Source organism: Polyergus mexicanus, unplaced genomic scaffold (assembly GCF_030449975.1).
Source record: "Polyergus mexicanus isolate NDT 795.1 unplaced genomic scaffold, iyPolMexi1.0 SCAF_3, whole genome shotgun sequence".
NCBI classification, from domain to species: Eukaryota; Metazoa; Arthropoda; class Insecta; order Hymenoptera; family Formicidae; genus Polyergus; species Polyergus mexicanus.
Genome location: NW_027223323.1, coordinates 3,484,535 through 3,498,553, shown reverse-complemented (window position 1 = coordinate 3,498,553; position 14,019 = coordinate 3,484,535). Strand labels below are relative to the sequence as shown.

Genomic DNA, 14,019 nt, shown 5'->3' with positions numbered 1-14,019 from the left:
CAATTAGCATTTCCTCTCCTTCTATTTTCTTCTTTTCTTTTCCTATAAAGATTCATGCATTGGTAAGTCAAGCGTACGTTTCATGCCGATAAAATACCAAGTCGCTTCGTGATTCACACACACGTCGAGGTAAATCTACAATAAACGCGATCCCTTTTCTAACAGGTTGATCAAATTTCCGAAACGTTTCTATCACTACTCTTGCTACTACGGCTCCATTAGGTCACCAGTGCGATAGCAAGAAATCGTACGCGGTGTTGTAGGAATCGAATTTCGGAAACCCATCGAAATTCTCGCGTACACAATCGCCTCTCACGATAATCGATAACACGAATAGCGAATATCGCATGTCGAGTTCGAGATTTTTTCGAACGCGAACATTAAGTACACACAATGGTATAATTTCCTTACTTTGCGAGTTGCATAATTCATGTCGTCTCTATATAATCTTGTCCGCGTAAGAGCTCGTCGCGACTGGTATTATCCTAAAATCAGAAAAGCTCACTCTTCTTGGCTCCCAAGAATTTTATAAGATTAAGATTTTCTTTTGATATTTAAACGATATATTTATAAATATATAATAAATGTCACATTTCACAAAAAATAATGAATTTTAATTAATATACATAATACTATATATGAAAAGAGATATAAGTAGAAAATAATTGCAATTCCTAGTTTATATACCTATTTCAGTTATATCGATATATTCCATTTCTTTTTACTAATTCAATTTCGAACCATTCCGCCTATCACGCATCCGAGCTAATTGAAATATAATTTGACTGGAATTAATATTGATCCGTATACTCTAACTATAACAATACGTACAACGTACGCGAACAATGTGACACAATTTGATAATTAATAAAATATTAATTTCCTTTTTAAAAATGATGATGATAATACAGGATATTCCCAATTTAAATAGCAAAACTTCAAGAGCGTGTAAGGGATCGAAAAACTAAGATAAGAAGTCCTTTAGAGGTTTCCTCGTTTTTGCTCCATTTTAGAGAAAATCGTAAAAATTCAATCTCTCATTGTCAGTTGCTCTCTCGAGTTGATTGGCACCGAATAAACTTTCTGCTTCAAGGTTCCTTACATATGTACCACAAACACTTGATGTTATCCTTTACCAATGCCGATCAATTCAAGAGAGCAATTAAGAGACCGAATCATACATACAGTGCACCAAATATCACTAGAACAATGTCTAGCTGCAATTAATGAGGTCAGTGCTAGATGTAATGCTTGCATTACTGCAAGAGGGCGACATTTTAAACAATATCTGCATTAAATAGATGATAACATAAATAAAATGTAAATAAGTAAAAAAAACGAAAACTTGTTTCTTTTGTTTTTTTTGTGATTTTCTCCAAAATGGAGGAAAAACGAGCAAACCTCTAAAGGACTCTCTGTCTTAGCTTTTCGGTCCCCTACACGCTCCTGAAGTTTTGCCATTCAAATTGGGGACACTCTGTATAGTATCTAATAATTAATAATGTATTGGCAAAAGTAATAGTTGCAACCTCTATATATGTGTACATACACGTGTCATCGTTAAATTCTCGGAGAACTAAAGAGTGGCACAATGAAACAAGTAGAGGGTGGAAAATCCGGGGAACGAAATAACAACGAGAGTCACGTATCTCTCAAACGATCCGCCAATTACTTTTACGAAAACTCCGAAGCCTCAGTTTCGAGTTTCCATCGAGTTCATTCGAGTGCAAAAAACCTATCTCCTACAGGATGTTCCTAAAGTGTTTGGCCAAGCTTTACTAACGTAACGAATTACTGATAAAAGAAATATCAAAAAATAAAAAAGCGTAGATTAGCAAACGCTTTCGTTCCGTGTTATAATTCAAGATACGCATTTTTTATCGTTGTAGCGTATTTACGATGAATTATATTCTCTATTATACTCGAAGAATGTTAAATAATAATTATATGTTTGATGAGTGTATTGATTGTAAAATATTTTCATACAACTTTCAATATCTATAATTCCGGAAAATTGTTTTGTAATATTAGATTTATATTTTTAGATCTATGTTATTAGAGAATATTTTTTATCAATTAAATATTATAAGGACATCTTACATATAAGATGCATTAACGTTATACACAATAGAAAAAAAACTTCTTTCTCTTATAATTTAAGCAGAACGTATACAAATCAGGATCAATATTCATAGGCTTTATAGTACAAATTCGATTTGAGAACGTATGTAAAATATTGTATAATATATATATAGCAACATATGTTATATATTGCGTAAAATATATTATATTTATTATCATAATATAACAAGATATTTTTTATACATCATAAAATATTAATATATATATATATTTATTTTTTTAAACCTCTGTTTTCATATAAGTAGCTCGACTTTTGTTGTTATTTATCAGACAATCATAACGCCTGAGTACAAGCGAAGTGGGTCTATCCACCTGCAAGCAGATCCCAACAAAAAACGGAATAATGGCTCTGAACATTAAGTGACTGTCGATAGCGTATGCTAAAGTGTACCGGTCTATAAACTGCGATATAATATAGGGGAACATCGATATGAGAGAAGCGAGGGTTCATGAAGGGCGCGAAAAAAATGATAGGCTCGCGAGTCTTTATAAAATATTCATAGGATTCCGCGTTGGAAAATTGGCGTGTGAGAGACACACAGATGACAGAGGGCCGTATTTGTATTCTATGTTGTTCTAATCGTGGCTAATATTCTGCAACAGGAACGATGCATAATGCATATCGAACGCACGATGTGAGCGAGAGAGTACTTTGAGATAAATAGATCATCGTACGGTTTATTGTTAGTAGATTGCACTTTCCCTAGGTTTGCAAAAACCAACAATCTCACTGTACGTACTTCAATTACGGCCTTTGAATAAACAAAAGAGTTTTACATCACAATCGAACGAGATAAAAAAAAAAAAAAATGTTTTCATATAAGATTATTCAAATATTATACATCTCGATTCTTTTAAATGATTTCAAAAAAATCTTCAAAAAATATATTAACATTTTATATCCTTTTTTTTTATGAAAACAGAAATTGTCAAAAAATGTCAAGGATACACGTTAAAGAAAAAATTTTGAATAACCAACATTATCGTAGGAAATATGAACGATATATATATATACTCGTAAATTACGTATTTATAGAATTTTATTAAAAGATAAAAGTCAAATCTCTCAAAGAAAAAAATACGTAAAAAAATTAAATAAAATTTGAGATGAAGTATAGGAAGTACTTGAATTGATCGAAAGTTGATCAACCAAGAATAAATTCTTTTCATCGATCGCATATACGCGAAAGGCAAAATCTATCTCTACACACATTTGACCGAATTTACAGGCGCGACATTTGGATTTGCCATGAATGGTTACACGTCGTTTCACCAGCTGATAAATCATCGACTAAATGTCGAATGGAAATAAAATTGTCTGCGATAAGCAACGACGGGATTATAGAAGATCGGAATAAAAATGTTGTTATATGCAAAAATTCAACATTTGCAGAAAAATGGAATTTATCATTTTAATCGATGAAAACACTATGGCTATTATTAATAATTAATATTATTCATTATTTATTATTCATTAAATATTTAAAATATTTCATTAAATGTTTAAAATATTCCATTAAATGTTTAAAATATTTAATCAAATAAAATTATACGAAAAATTCGACTGCACTTCTATTGATATTGTAAGCGTGCGAGAACGAAGATTCATTGTTCTCTCAAAGAAATTAATCAAAAGTTTGCTGTGAGGTAAATAAATAAGGATATTTCTGCCTCGAGCTAATCTAAGACTAGATGATGGCCGATAAAAGTATAATCTATATACATTTCGCGATTTACCACTCACATATTTATAACTACTCTTTTTCAATATTGATTTAATGAAATTCCCGCGTTATACAATCACGATGCAGTGCCAAGATCGATAGTCCCATTCTAAGAGTATCGTGAAATATAACATTTAACGTAAACTGCGAACGTTGCCTTCTCCTTCCTCATGCAGTATGCAAAAATCTTGCGACCAAAGTCCATTTGACTTGGAAATATCGCATGTTAATCTTAAAATCGCCGTTTCTCGACTCGAATAGTTAGTTCGCGCTTTCAGACATCGTAAAGCTCGGAAGTCTAGTCTAGAATAACAAAGATATATTTAGACTATGATCTCTCTTTCTCCCCCTCTCTCTCTCTCTCTCTCTCTCATAGAGAGATCAAATTATCTTTCTCCAACCGAAGATTCAAACCGATAATTCGTGAAGTCTATGCTAATATATTGTATATATGCCAAAGTATAATGCATTATTTTGCATATACATAACTGTATTTACCATATCATACCTATAAAGTAGATATCAACTAAGAATTTATACAGACTAAGCTGTACGCGATCAATTTTAACGAGTGTCGTTCTCTGTTTCTCGAGCTGACTGTATAATAGAGTATAATTAATTTAAAATGAAATACGCATGCACAAGAAAAAGTATAATTTTCCACAGACTTTTTCTCTTTCCCTTTCTCTTTACGGAGTTATTTTTTTATTCCAATTGCATGCGCATTCGAAAAATATATGTATCGTATATACGTATCTCGTATAAAATGTTTCGAAAGAAATGCCGACGAGAAATGCCAACTCAAAAGAGGAAGAGACTGCTTTGCGAGTTCGCTTTCGTCCTTTATATACGCACATGGCCTGCCGGCAATGCGTTTGTAACGTATTCGTATACCCCGAAGACCGCCGTAATTGCACGCGCCATGTCGGAGGAGAGCGATCGGTGGAAGGAAGGGTGGAGGGGGAGGGGGAGGGGGAGTGCGGAGCTGCATACCACCGCACCTGCATACATACGTAATTCCGGGACACGAGCCCGCCGAATGGCACAACGCCGCAGAGAGAAGCCGCAAACCGCGAAAATATGTATGTCAGTGCCGATAATGAGCTTACGTCCCGCGGCTCGATATAATTTCCCCAAACTCGATGGATAACAGAGGGATACCGAGCCGACGTTATCTAATAGATTGACCGTCCGTCAACGCGCTCGAAGGGATCACAGATCATAGTTAACACCGTCGTCCTCTAACTACCTCGATTTGCATCTATCCATTTGGCGTAATAATTTACACCGCGTTTGCGATGTGAGACGAAGTTAATTGATCTATTGAAATTATATATATATATAGATTATATTATTATAAAATAAATTGTTTATTCGAAAAAATAACAATGATAAATGCTTATCGGAGATTTAAATTAATTTTAATTTACTTCTTAGCATGTGAGATCGATAATCTTGCAATATTAAAGATTATTTTAAAATATTTATTTTTAAAAGAAAAAACTTTGAAATATGTATTTTTATATATTATATCGTCTTTGAATCACCGTGCGATACGTTAATGTATTTGACTCTATATTAAGGAATTAAAAGAAGAGCATATGAAAAAAAATTACTAATTTAAATTTTTATTTCAAACGCTTAGGTAATTAGAGCAAGATCAAGGTGAAAATAAAATAACTTTCAATAATTTCGAGCAACACGTTTCTATTTTAACACATCACAGTTACTTTATTTACTCGAACGTATTCCAGGGAGTACTGTTAGCCATAAAGTTTGTCGAGAATAAATACAAGGGAAGAAATATTAGAAAACTTGCGACCATTTATAACGCTGGTGATTTAAGTATTTCTCGTCTCCTTTCTCATTCCACCGCCTTCGTAATTACACGACAGTCTTTTTCCCTGGGCTTTTTATAAAGTTCCACATTTCAAGAATAACGTTGACAGCGTACGCAAATAAAGTTTTCAAAGAGATAATTGTATGTGAACACACGCCGAGGAAACTGTTCTGCTCTTGGAAAAAAAACTCTTGAAAAATTTAGCAAAATTAAATCTGCGATATGCAGATACTTGCATTCCGTTGCAAATATAATGGTGATTATACAAAATGAAAATTCGAAGCGCTCGCTCAAACAAACAGACTAAATTAATGGCATTTATAGCTCGAATAATTCGAGTAAAATAATAGCTATCGCCAATTTAAAGTATAACGATACTTTGCATTAAATGTCAAATAGAAAAAAAAAACGAATAATTCTAATATAATCGTAAATACTTAAAGGGAGATAAGCGATATACAAAAATTTTCGTAATGTTAATTCTCTGACTTTGTTGATTCAAATCCATGTTTTTGATAGGTGAATTAATATTTTTTCAATAAAATTTACATAAATGGAAATATGTATATATACATGTATTTTAGTATATATGTTTTTATCTCAATAAAAAGGTACCGCATAATATTTTTCCTAAAAAAACATAAATTGTTTAAAATAAATAATTGAAACAAAAATGTTTGTATAATACTCGTTGCAATTGAACTCTTTATAAATCATGTTGCACACGCACACGCCACAATAAATATTTAAAAAAAATTTTTTTAATTGATATTTACTTGCGCAGAATTTTACATCGTGTTAACAGAAGTCCCGCGAGAAAGATCTGATTCTTACCGCGGATTTTACAAAGTAACATTTGTCTTTCTGTAAAAATAACAGAATATTGATACTAGCAGAAAATGCATTAAAACGAAACAAGATTATGTTAATCTCATACATAAATCTCGTGATGATTTTTTTTATCTTCGTTCTTAATATCTTAAAGTGAGCACGAGTCACTTTTCGCTGCTATTTTCTTTCTCGCGTCAATTTCTTATTCTTTCTCGCAACAAAGTCAAGCAACGAAAGAAGGATCCGAAAAATGGGATAAACTTTATTACATTTTGCTCACATCAATCGATCGAGCACGGTACATTTGATAGCCGCGATAAATCCACTTTGATTCTCGCGATCGTTATAGCGTAAAAGACGCATCGAACACTTATAAAATAAAGCACTGACAGTATTTTATTGCTATTACGCGTCATTTTATTATGTCGAAACAAATGTATCTTATAATTGATTTTATTGCGACGTGAATTAAATTATCGTTTAACAATGTTGCTGTAATTTGACTTCTCGCGAGAGAAAGGCGAGGACTTGTTAAGGTTAATTAATTTCATATTTCAAAGTGACATTTGCTGCATCATTTATCATTTTATTCGTTAGCACAAAATTCATCAGAATATTAAATAGCGGATCATCGTAAATATCAATTCTATGAAACTGAAATGTTATTGTGAAATGCCAAATGAAAATGAAACATATGTCAAATTAATTAAAAAATAGAAGAGCTAATAAATATATAAAATTTCCAATAAAACTTGATCTTTACAATAAATAAAATAAATTTTATATAAAAAAAAAACACATATATTTTAATATTATATAAATATAATATACATACTCCGAATAATCTTCTTTGTTTCCTCTTTTTGAGTTATTTAACTTTGTTCGGTAATAAACTTAAAGAACATTGTTCTTTTATATTTTTGTTCTAGTAAAAATATCAAGGCTAAATCAATATTCGAATTATTAGATGTGCTTGAATCTGATCCAAGCATGTCTTGCTAAGATCGGGTTGTACAATTATCCATGCTCATTATCTCGGTTACTGTAATACATAGTTTATAACGAAACAATACAATATCTTCGAGAAATACAAGACTACAAGATTTATTTCATCCGAAACATCTGGAACAATGACGTCGTTAGGATTTCTACTGTTGACAAATTTCTTCTTCTATTTGTTAACATTTTAAATATCAATTTCTTAATTATATATATAATTATTATTAATTATATGTATATAACTAATAACATTAATAATAATAATTTTTATTATATATTATATACACACATAATATAACATCATACATATAATTTATAAAGAAAATCAAATGGAGCTTTATAACGTATATAAAATTGACGATTTTGTCCAAAGGAAAATGTATCGTTGTCAAGTAATGCGCTTACATTCATTGCACTATTCGAGAAACAATCAGACCAACAAAATTATAGCTTTATCAATATTTTTAAAATAATATTTTCTATATAAAGAAGATTAAATTGATTTATTTGTTCTATTTTATGCGGTTGGTAAGATCTTGAGATATAATTATTTTTATATGTGGTATTCTTATATTTTTATTTTCTTCCTATATCGGAAAGAAGATAAGCAAGACGTACAACTCGTAAACTCCCCTCTTGTACATCCATGATAACCGCATCCCTGTCATCCCGGGCAAACTTTTTTTATATTTTCGGATATCGCGATACACACGTGTTCTAACATTACTAAAGGGATATCATTTATTATGGGGAGAGGAAAAGAAGCATTAGTAGTATCGAGAGACGTGATGCGATTAGGCAATGGAATATTTGTTGTCTGTTTGTACGCGAGCGGCGAATTAACGACTTTTCAATTTTGTCGACCGTGTTCGGAAAAGCCGTGCAGGAATTTTCGAGCATTATTATGTAAATCGTGCTGATGTTAGCAGAAATCGGTTAACGGCCGGAAAGATGGATTTAATAACGAGTTTTTAAACACACGTAAAATGTGTATTACGCCCGATATTACAAAACCATTAGCAAAATTTATTATTTCGTACGCCCTAAAATAAATACACGGCCATATCCCCAAGTAAAAACGACCAATACATAAGATACATAATTTCGTCTGTCTAAGGAAAAATCGCAAAAGTAAAGCTTTTCTATAACATTTCAGAAATGTATCGAATTAAAGTGAATTTTTCGCTGTGTAAAGAATATAGCATATCAAAAAAATATGTATTGTAATAATACTTACAAAATATTAATAAGAAATAATAAGAAATATTTTGTTCTAAAAGACAGACAACACAAATGATGATTTCATTCAATATTGTCTCTAAAATTCACAAGTAAACAATGATGGATTTTTTCGATGGTATGAAATACATACACGAAACTTTTTTTAAAAATCCCTGTTGGATTTACGATTATCTATAAAATATATATATATATGTGTGTGTGTGTGTGTGTGTGTGTATGTGTGTGAGTGTGTGTGTGTGTTCCTGAAACGAAATCAAGATTTAAAAAAAATCTGCGGAAACGAATTCTGAAAGGATTTGATCTCGTTTCATTCTTGTGTTGAATTCAATATTTGAAGAAAACCGCGTTATGGATGATCGAGAAATCCTTTAGTCGAGTTTCTTTCCATTTCAGACTCTATAGTATCCATTTCACGAGTATCACGTAAAAGATGTCACTATTTCTCTCCGTAGCGATCATCCAACGATAACATAACTTTCTTATATTGTACAAAGTAATAACTCAAAAATATCAATTTGCATTAGCATGTAATAGCTTAATGGGCAAATTAGATCAAATAAATTGTTGCTATTATAAATTTAATTTTTTATATAATCATAAATATTTATTATAAATCTATATGAGAAAAATTCCGAGGAATAAAACTTTCGTTTATTCGTAATTATTCAACGCCATAACTTTATAAACGTCGATCGTAATGCCGACATAATTACAAAAATTTATTTAAAAAAATATCATTAATGTATACAAGCAGAATTTAATAGATAATGCGAATGCAGGAGAATCCTGAGAAACACTAATAATGTGAATAATTATCCTAATAACTCAGGCAATGCTGCAGATTCTCGTTTAAGCAACTGAGATAGATAGATCGCTCGGTTTACTTAATTTTAATCAATTTGAAAAAAAGAAGCGAAGACTCGCGAAAAATTTGTAATACATATAAATACAATTAAATACACAAAAATTCCGATTGTTTTAATTTCAGTCTTGCTTTTTACTTTTCTGTTACAGGATTAAAATTCAAATGATCAACCGAGACAGAAGATATAAATGAGAAGAAGACGCAAAAGTTACTGATTACGCAAAGCATATTACGACATAATGGTTTACTTCAGATTTTCTTTAATTGTTAACGCGCATGATTCTTTGCTGTTTCTGTTATGTCATAAGCTCGACTCTTTCCTGCATCTAAAAGATTCAAGCTTTTTTTAACCTTTTACACATTAATCAATTAATTAATTATCCATTTATAATTAATGATATATTAAGTCGAATACTTTGCAAGTAAAATTCAGTATATTGTTTCGAGATTTCCCCTTTATTCTCAACTTATTGAAACTGTTAAAAGTATAGATACGCGGCGCTAACGGAACGTAACAATCGAAAGGATCGTAATGAATATATTTTGCAGCGCGATAAAGCCACGTACAGCTGCCGTTAAATTCATTAAACGGAACAAAGAATCGGACGTGCGTCATTCGCGCGTTTACGGCTCTGACGCGCTCTTTACGAACTTTTCCGCATAAAAAGCTTCCAGGCCGCAATTGCGCGCGGTTGACGCGCTGAATTTCCGCGACGTTTAACGAGCTTGACGATTAAGGCCTTATTTCATAAAACAGAGCCGGAGCTGTCGTTGGCACTGGCGTGTTTAGCGACGTTTTAATCCCATGGAGATTTCCGCGGGATCGATCGAAGAGGAGAAAAAGGAGGCCACCGGCGCGCACAGCCACCTGTGACTTTTGCTGAAGGGCTCGGAAATTGTGCAAGAGAGAAAGAAAGAAACAGAAAAAAAGAGAGAGAAAAGAAAAGGATATACTTCGATCGTCAAAATAAATTGCGTAGAAAAAAAAAAGCGAGATACGCACGTTTCTTTCTTATCTCTTCATAATCCCTTCGTAAGGCAGGATGCAAGATATGAGTTACGGTCGCATCGCGTTGCCGCTTTCTTTTCTCTCATCGCGTGATTGTAAATACCATCGCATCGGACCGGCAGAATTTCATTACATTACGCTTTCCTAATATCCGCCCCGAGTTACGCACGATAGGATTAAAGTCCTATTAACGTATCTACATAAATTTTCATTAAAAGAAAATGTATGTTCGCGTAAGTCGAGTTAATTGAAAAGATTTTCTCGATAACAATTTGATCGCTACACGTCACATATTTATTTATAAAAAAATAATTTATTTTTAAATATAATTAATCTATATTTGCGTAAATTTTCTTTTGACGAGAATTAAGCACGTGATTTGCATGTGTCTCGGAAATCTTTGAACGTAAACATATATATATATGTTTTGCCAAAATTAGAATCAATATCAATAATTTATCAATAATTTCATTTCCAAAATATATGTTCAAATATAACAGTGCAATGATTTCATTAATGGAAAGGTTTTTATCAATAATCGTGATGCTATGGAGCAAAATTTTTCTTAGTAAATGTATATCATTATGCCGCTACAGTGAATTGTAATTAAAAATGTTAATTAACAATTATATCCTTCTATTATTAAAAAGTAAAGAGAATCAAAAGACAAGAGAGTAATAAACGCAGATGCCATGATAACAGAAGATTAAAATTAAACAGCAAAAATTAGTCGATAACTATGTAGAAAAATATTTTTGAGATTAAAATGTTATGCGATGCATATGCCGGTGGCGAATCTCTTCCCATTACCGCAATGCATTTCATAGAACGTCACGTATTTATTTTTCATATGCGTTTGCCATAAAAGAAATGTAAAAAATGTTAGCGTATCATGATATACAATATATGTTGCATATATACATTTATACATTTCTGCCTAAATAAATAAAATTTCCTGATATTCTTGACCCATGTTAATTTCCATGAGCAACTTTATTTTGCATAAAAATATTCGAGATACGATTTTATTCATATCTATATTTTTATTAGAGAGTTTGATTATAATTTTCTTAACAATTAAAATATTATATATATTTAATTAAGTTATTATAATATATTTCTTTTGCTTATTGTATGTGCACGTGTGTGTGTGTGTGTGTGTGTGTGTGTGTGTGTGTATGACCTTAAAAAACTGCCGAGATTTTTTATTTCTATTTATATATATAACTGATATATATCAGATGCCTTATAAAATATGATAGCTACCATATAAAATCCCCCAATACCATATAAAATTACCCAATAAAACTTGTTATTCCGAACGGAATATTTCAATTAGCCCGAGGCGTCCCGATAGTAACAATGTTTATTCCAATTTCCGATCCGTTTGGTAGTCCCAAATGGCATTACACCGAGTTTTCCTTCCTCGTGATTAGATTTGGCCAATGAAATGTTGGCGCGTGTAAATAAATAATAACAGGACGATTCTTTTTATTTCTCAACAGAAGTTTTAATTCGAGTCGCAGACCGAGCGGACAATTTCCCTGAGGAAGATGCAAGATCCCCCAGGATCGCAGCGTAAACGGGATAAGTGAATGGAGAAGTCGACGACGGGCGACGTCGTCGGGCGAAGAAACGCGATCATCTCGGACCGGTTGATCGATCCCGATCAAAAGCGACTACCATCATCGAGACGTTCCTGACCGCGGGGTCTAGGTCAGGAACCGTCGCGGGGAATCAAATTAGTATCCTTCGGACGAAGGAAGAGCGACGGGTGAGGTAACTATATTGGATTGCAAGGAGGAGAATACTTCGATCGACCTCCTCCCTGGTGTGCGATGCCTTCCTGAAGCTGCAGCATTCTCGCGGTCGTGCTCGAGATCACCGCCAAACGGAGTTCGACCAAACGCAGAACATGGCCGATCTCGAGAGGATCAGGCTGGTGGTGCTCGGCGGCGCCGGGGTCGGCAAAAGCGCCATTATACGCCGATTGCTCGGTCAGGGTTTTAGCGAGCGATACCGGCCCACCGTGGAGGATCTGTACTCGCGGGAATGCGTCCTCGGCACCCTGACTCTCAAGGTCGATCTTTTGGATACCGCGGGTAAGACCGCTATCCCGCCGTCTCTCTTTGCTCCAATTAATTGTTGCATATGAGATGTTTCGATAAAACGATTTCAATGATTTTTAAATAATTTCGCGGAGAAAATAAAATATGTCTATTATATTTTTAAGAAGATATTAATTTTCTCATGTTTTTTTTGAAATAAAGAACCATTTTTTCGTAATTTTCTTTCAATCACATATAGATTTGAAAGCAAAAATAAAAATAAAAGAAATAAAAAATTAAATTATAAATAAATAATTGAATAAATCATAAAAAACGTTTTACAGAAGTGTAAATATATTTTCTTTTTATTTCAATATGATCTTTCGAACGTATTTTCATTTACGTGATATATGTATAATTGATTATCAAAGAATATTTACTTATATAAATATAGAAATAAAATAAAACTGACGATGAGACTTTCAAAACGTATTTATCGTTTTACATACTTCACATGTGAAACAATTCAATATATTTAAATAATATATTATTATACATTTTTTTAAGTTTTATATATATATATATATATATATATATATATATATATATATATTGAAATTATACTTAAAATATAATATTAATAATTTTATTAAGTCAATTTAAACCAATTTTCGGACCTACTTTTAAAGCTTCAACAGAAAAATATAAATCTACGAAAAAGAAAATGAATTATTTCTATATTTTTCTAAAAGTCATAATTTCCTGAAATATACTTTTCTCATCATTGATTCCACGATACAATATAATAAAAAAGATTGCATGCTATGTGATACTACGTCTACCTATTTTCAAACTCAACACTTTGAATGTAAACGAAATGAACTTTGACTGAAATTTCAATCTCGTTAGAATCGCGTATAAAGTAACTATAACTCATTGTCAGTATCACGTAGCATACATATGTATGTACATATATAAATGTACACGAGGATATCCTTGATCCAATCGGAGTTGCATTTTCCCGGTGACTTCTTAGCGAGAGATCAACGAGTATCGGAAAAAGCTGAGATATAAACGCATTATACGTATCGTGTATAGACTGATTGTGAGTTATATTACACAGCGAAAATTCACAGCAAGAATAATAACATGAAAAGAGATTTCTGATAACGTTAAAATATATTGTGGTATAAATAACTATAAATTTCAATACGTTCATTGAACGAAAAGAATCAGAAATCAAGTTATGAGTAAGAGATTATTTTGTATGACAATTTTTTCTAGAAACCTATCCTGTGTAAGTCACGCGAAAGAATCTT

At 32.1% G+C, this 14,019-nt stretch overlaps 1 protein-coding gene across 2 annotated transcripts in view; it reads left to right on the top strand.

The window, feature by feature from the left end:
* The window catches only part of LOC138944859 (GTP-binding protein Di-Ras2), a 78,744-nt gene that overhangs the window by 59,429 nt on the left and 5,296 nt on the right, over window positions 1-14,019 (top strand). Inside the window, exons 3-4 of one of the 2 annotated variants that reach the window (XM_070315921.1) lie at window positions 9,793-9,885; window positions 12,158-12,754. In XM_070315921.1, coding sequence (XP_070172022.1) covers window positions 12,568-12,754 — 187 coding nt within the window. In that variant the 5' untranslated portion in view covers window positions 9,793-9,885; window positions 12,158-12,567. The remainder of the gene's footprint in view (window positions 1-9,792; window positions 9,886-12,157; window positions 12,755-14,019) is intronic. The other variant, XM_070315922.1, reaches the window with a different exon arrangement.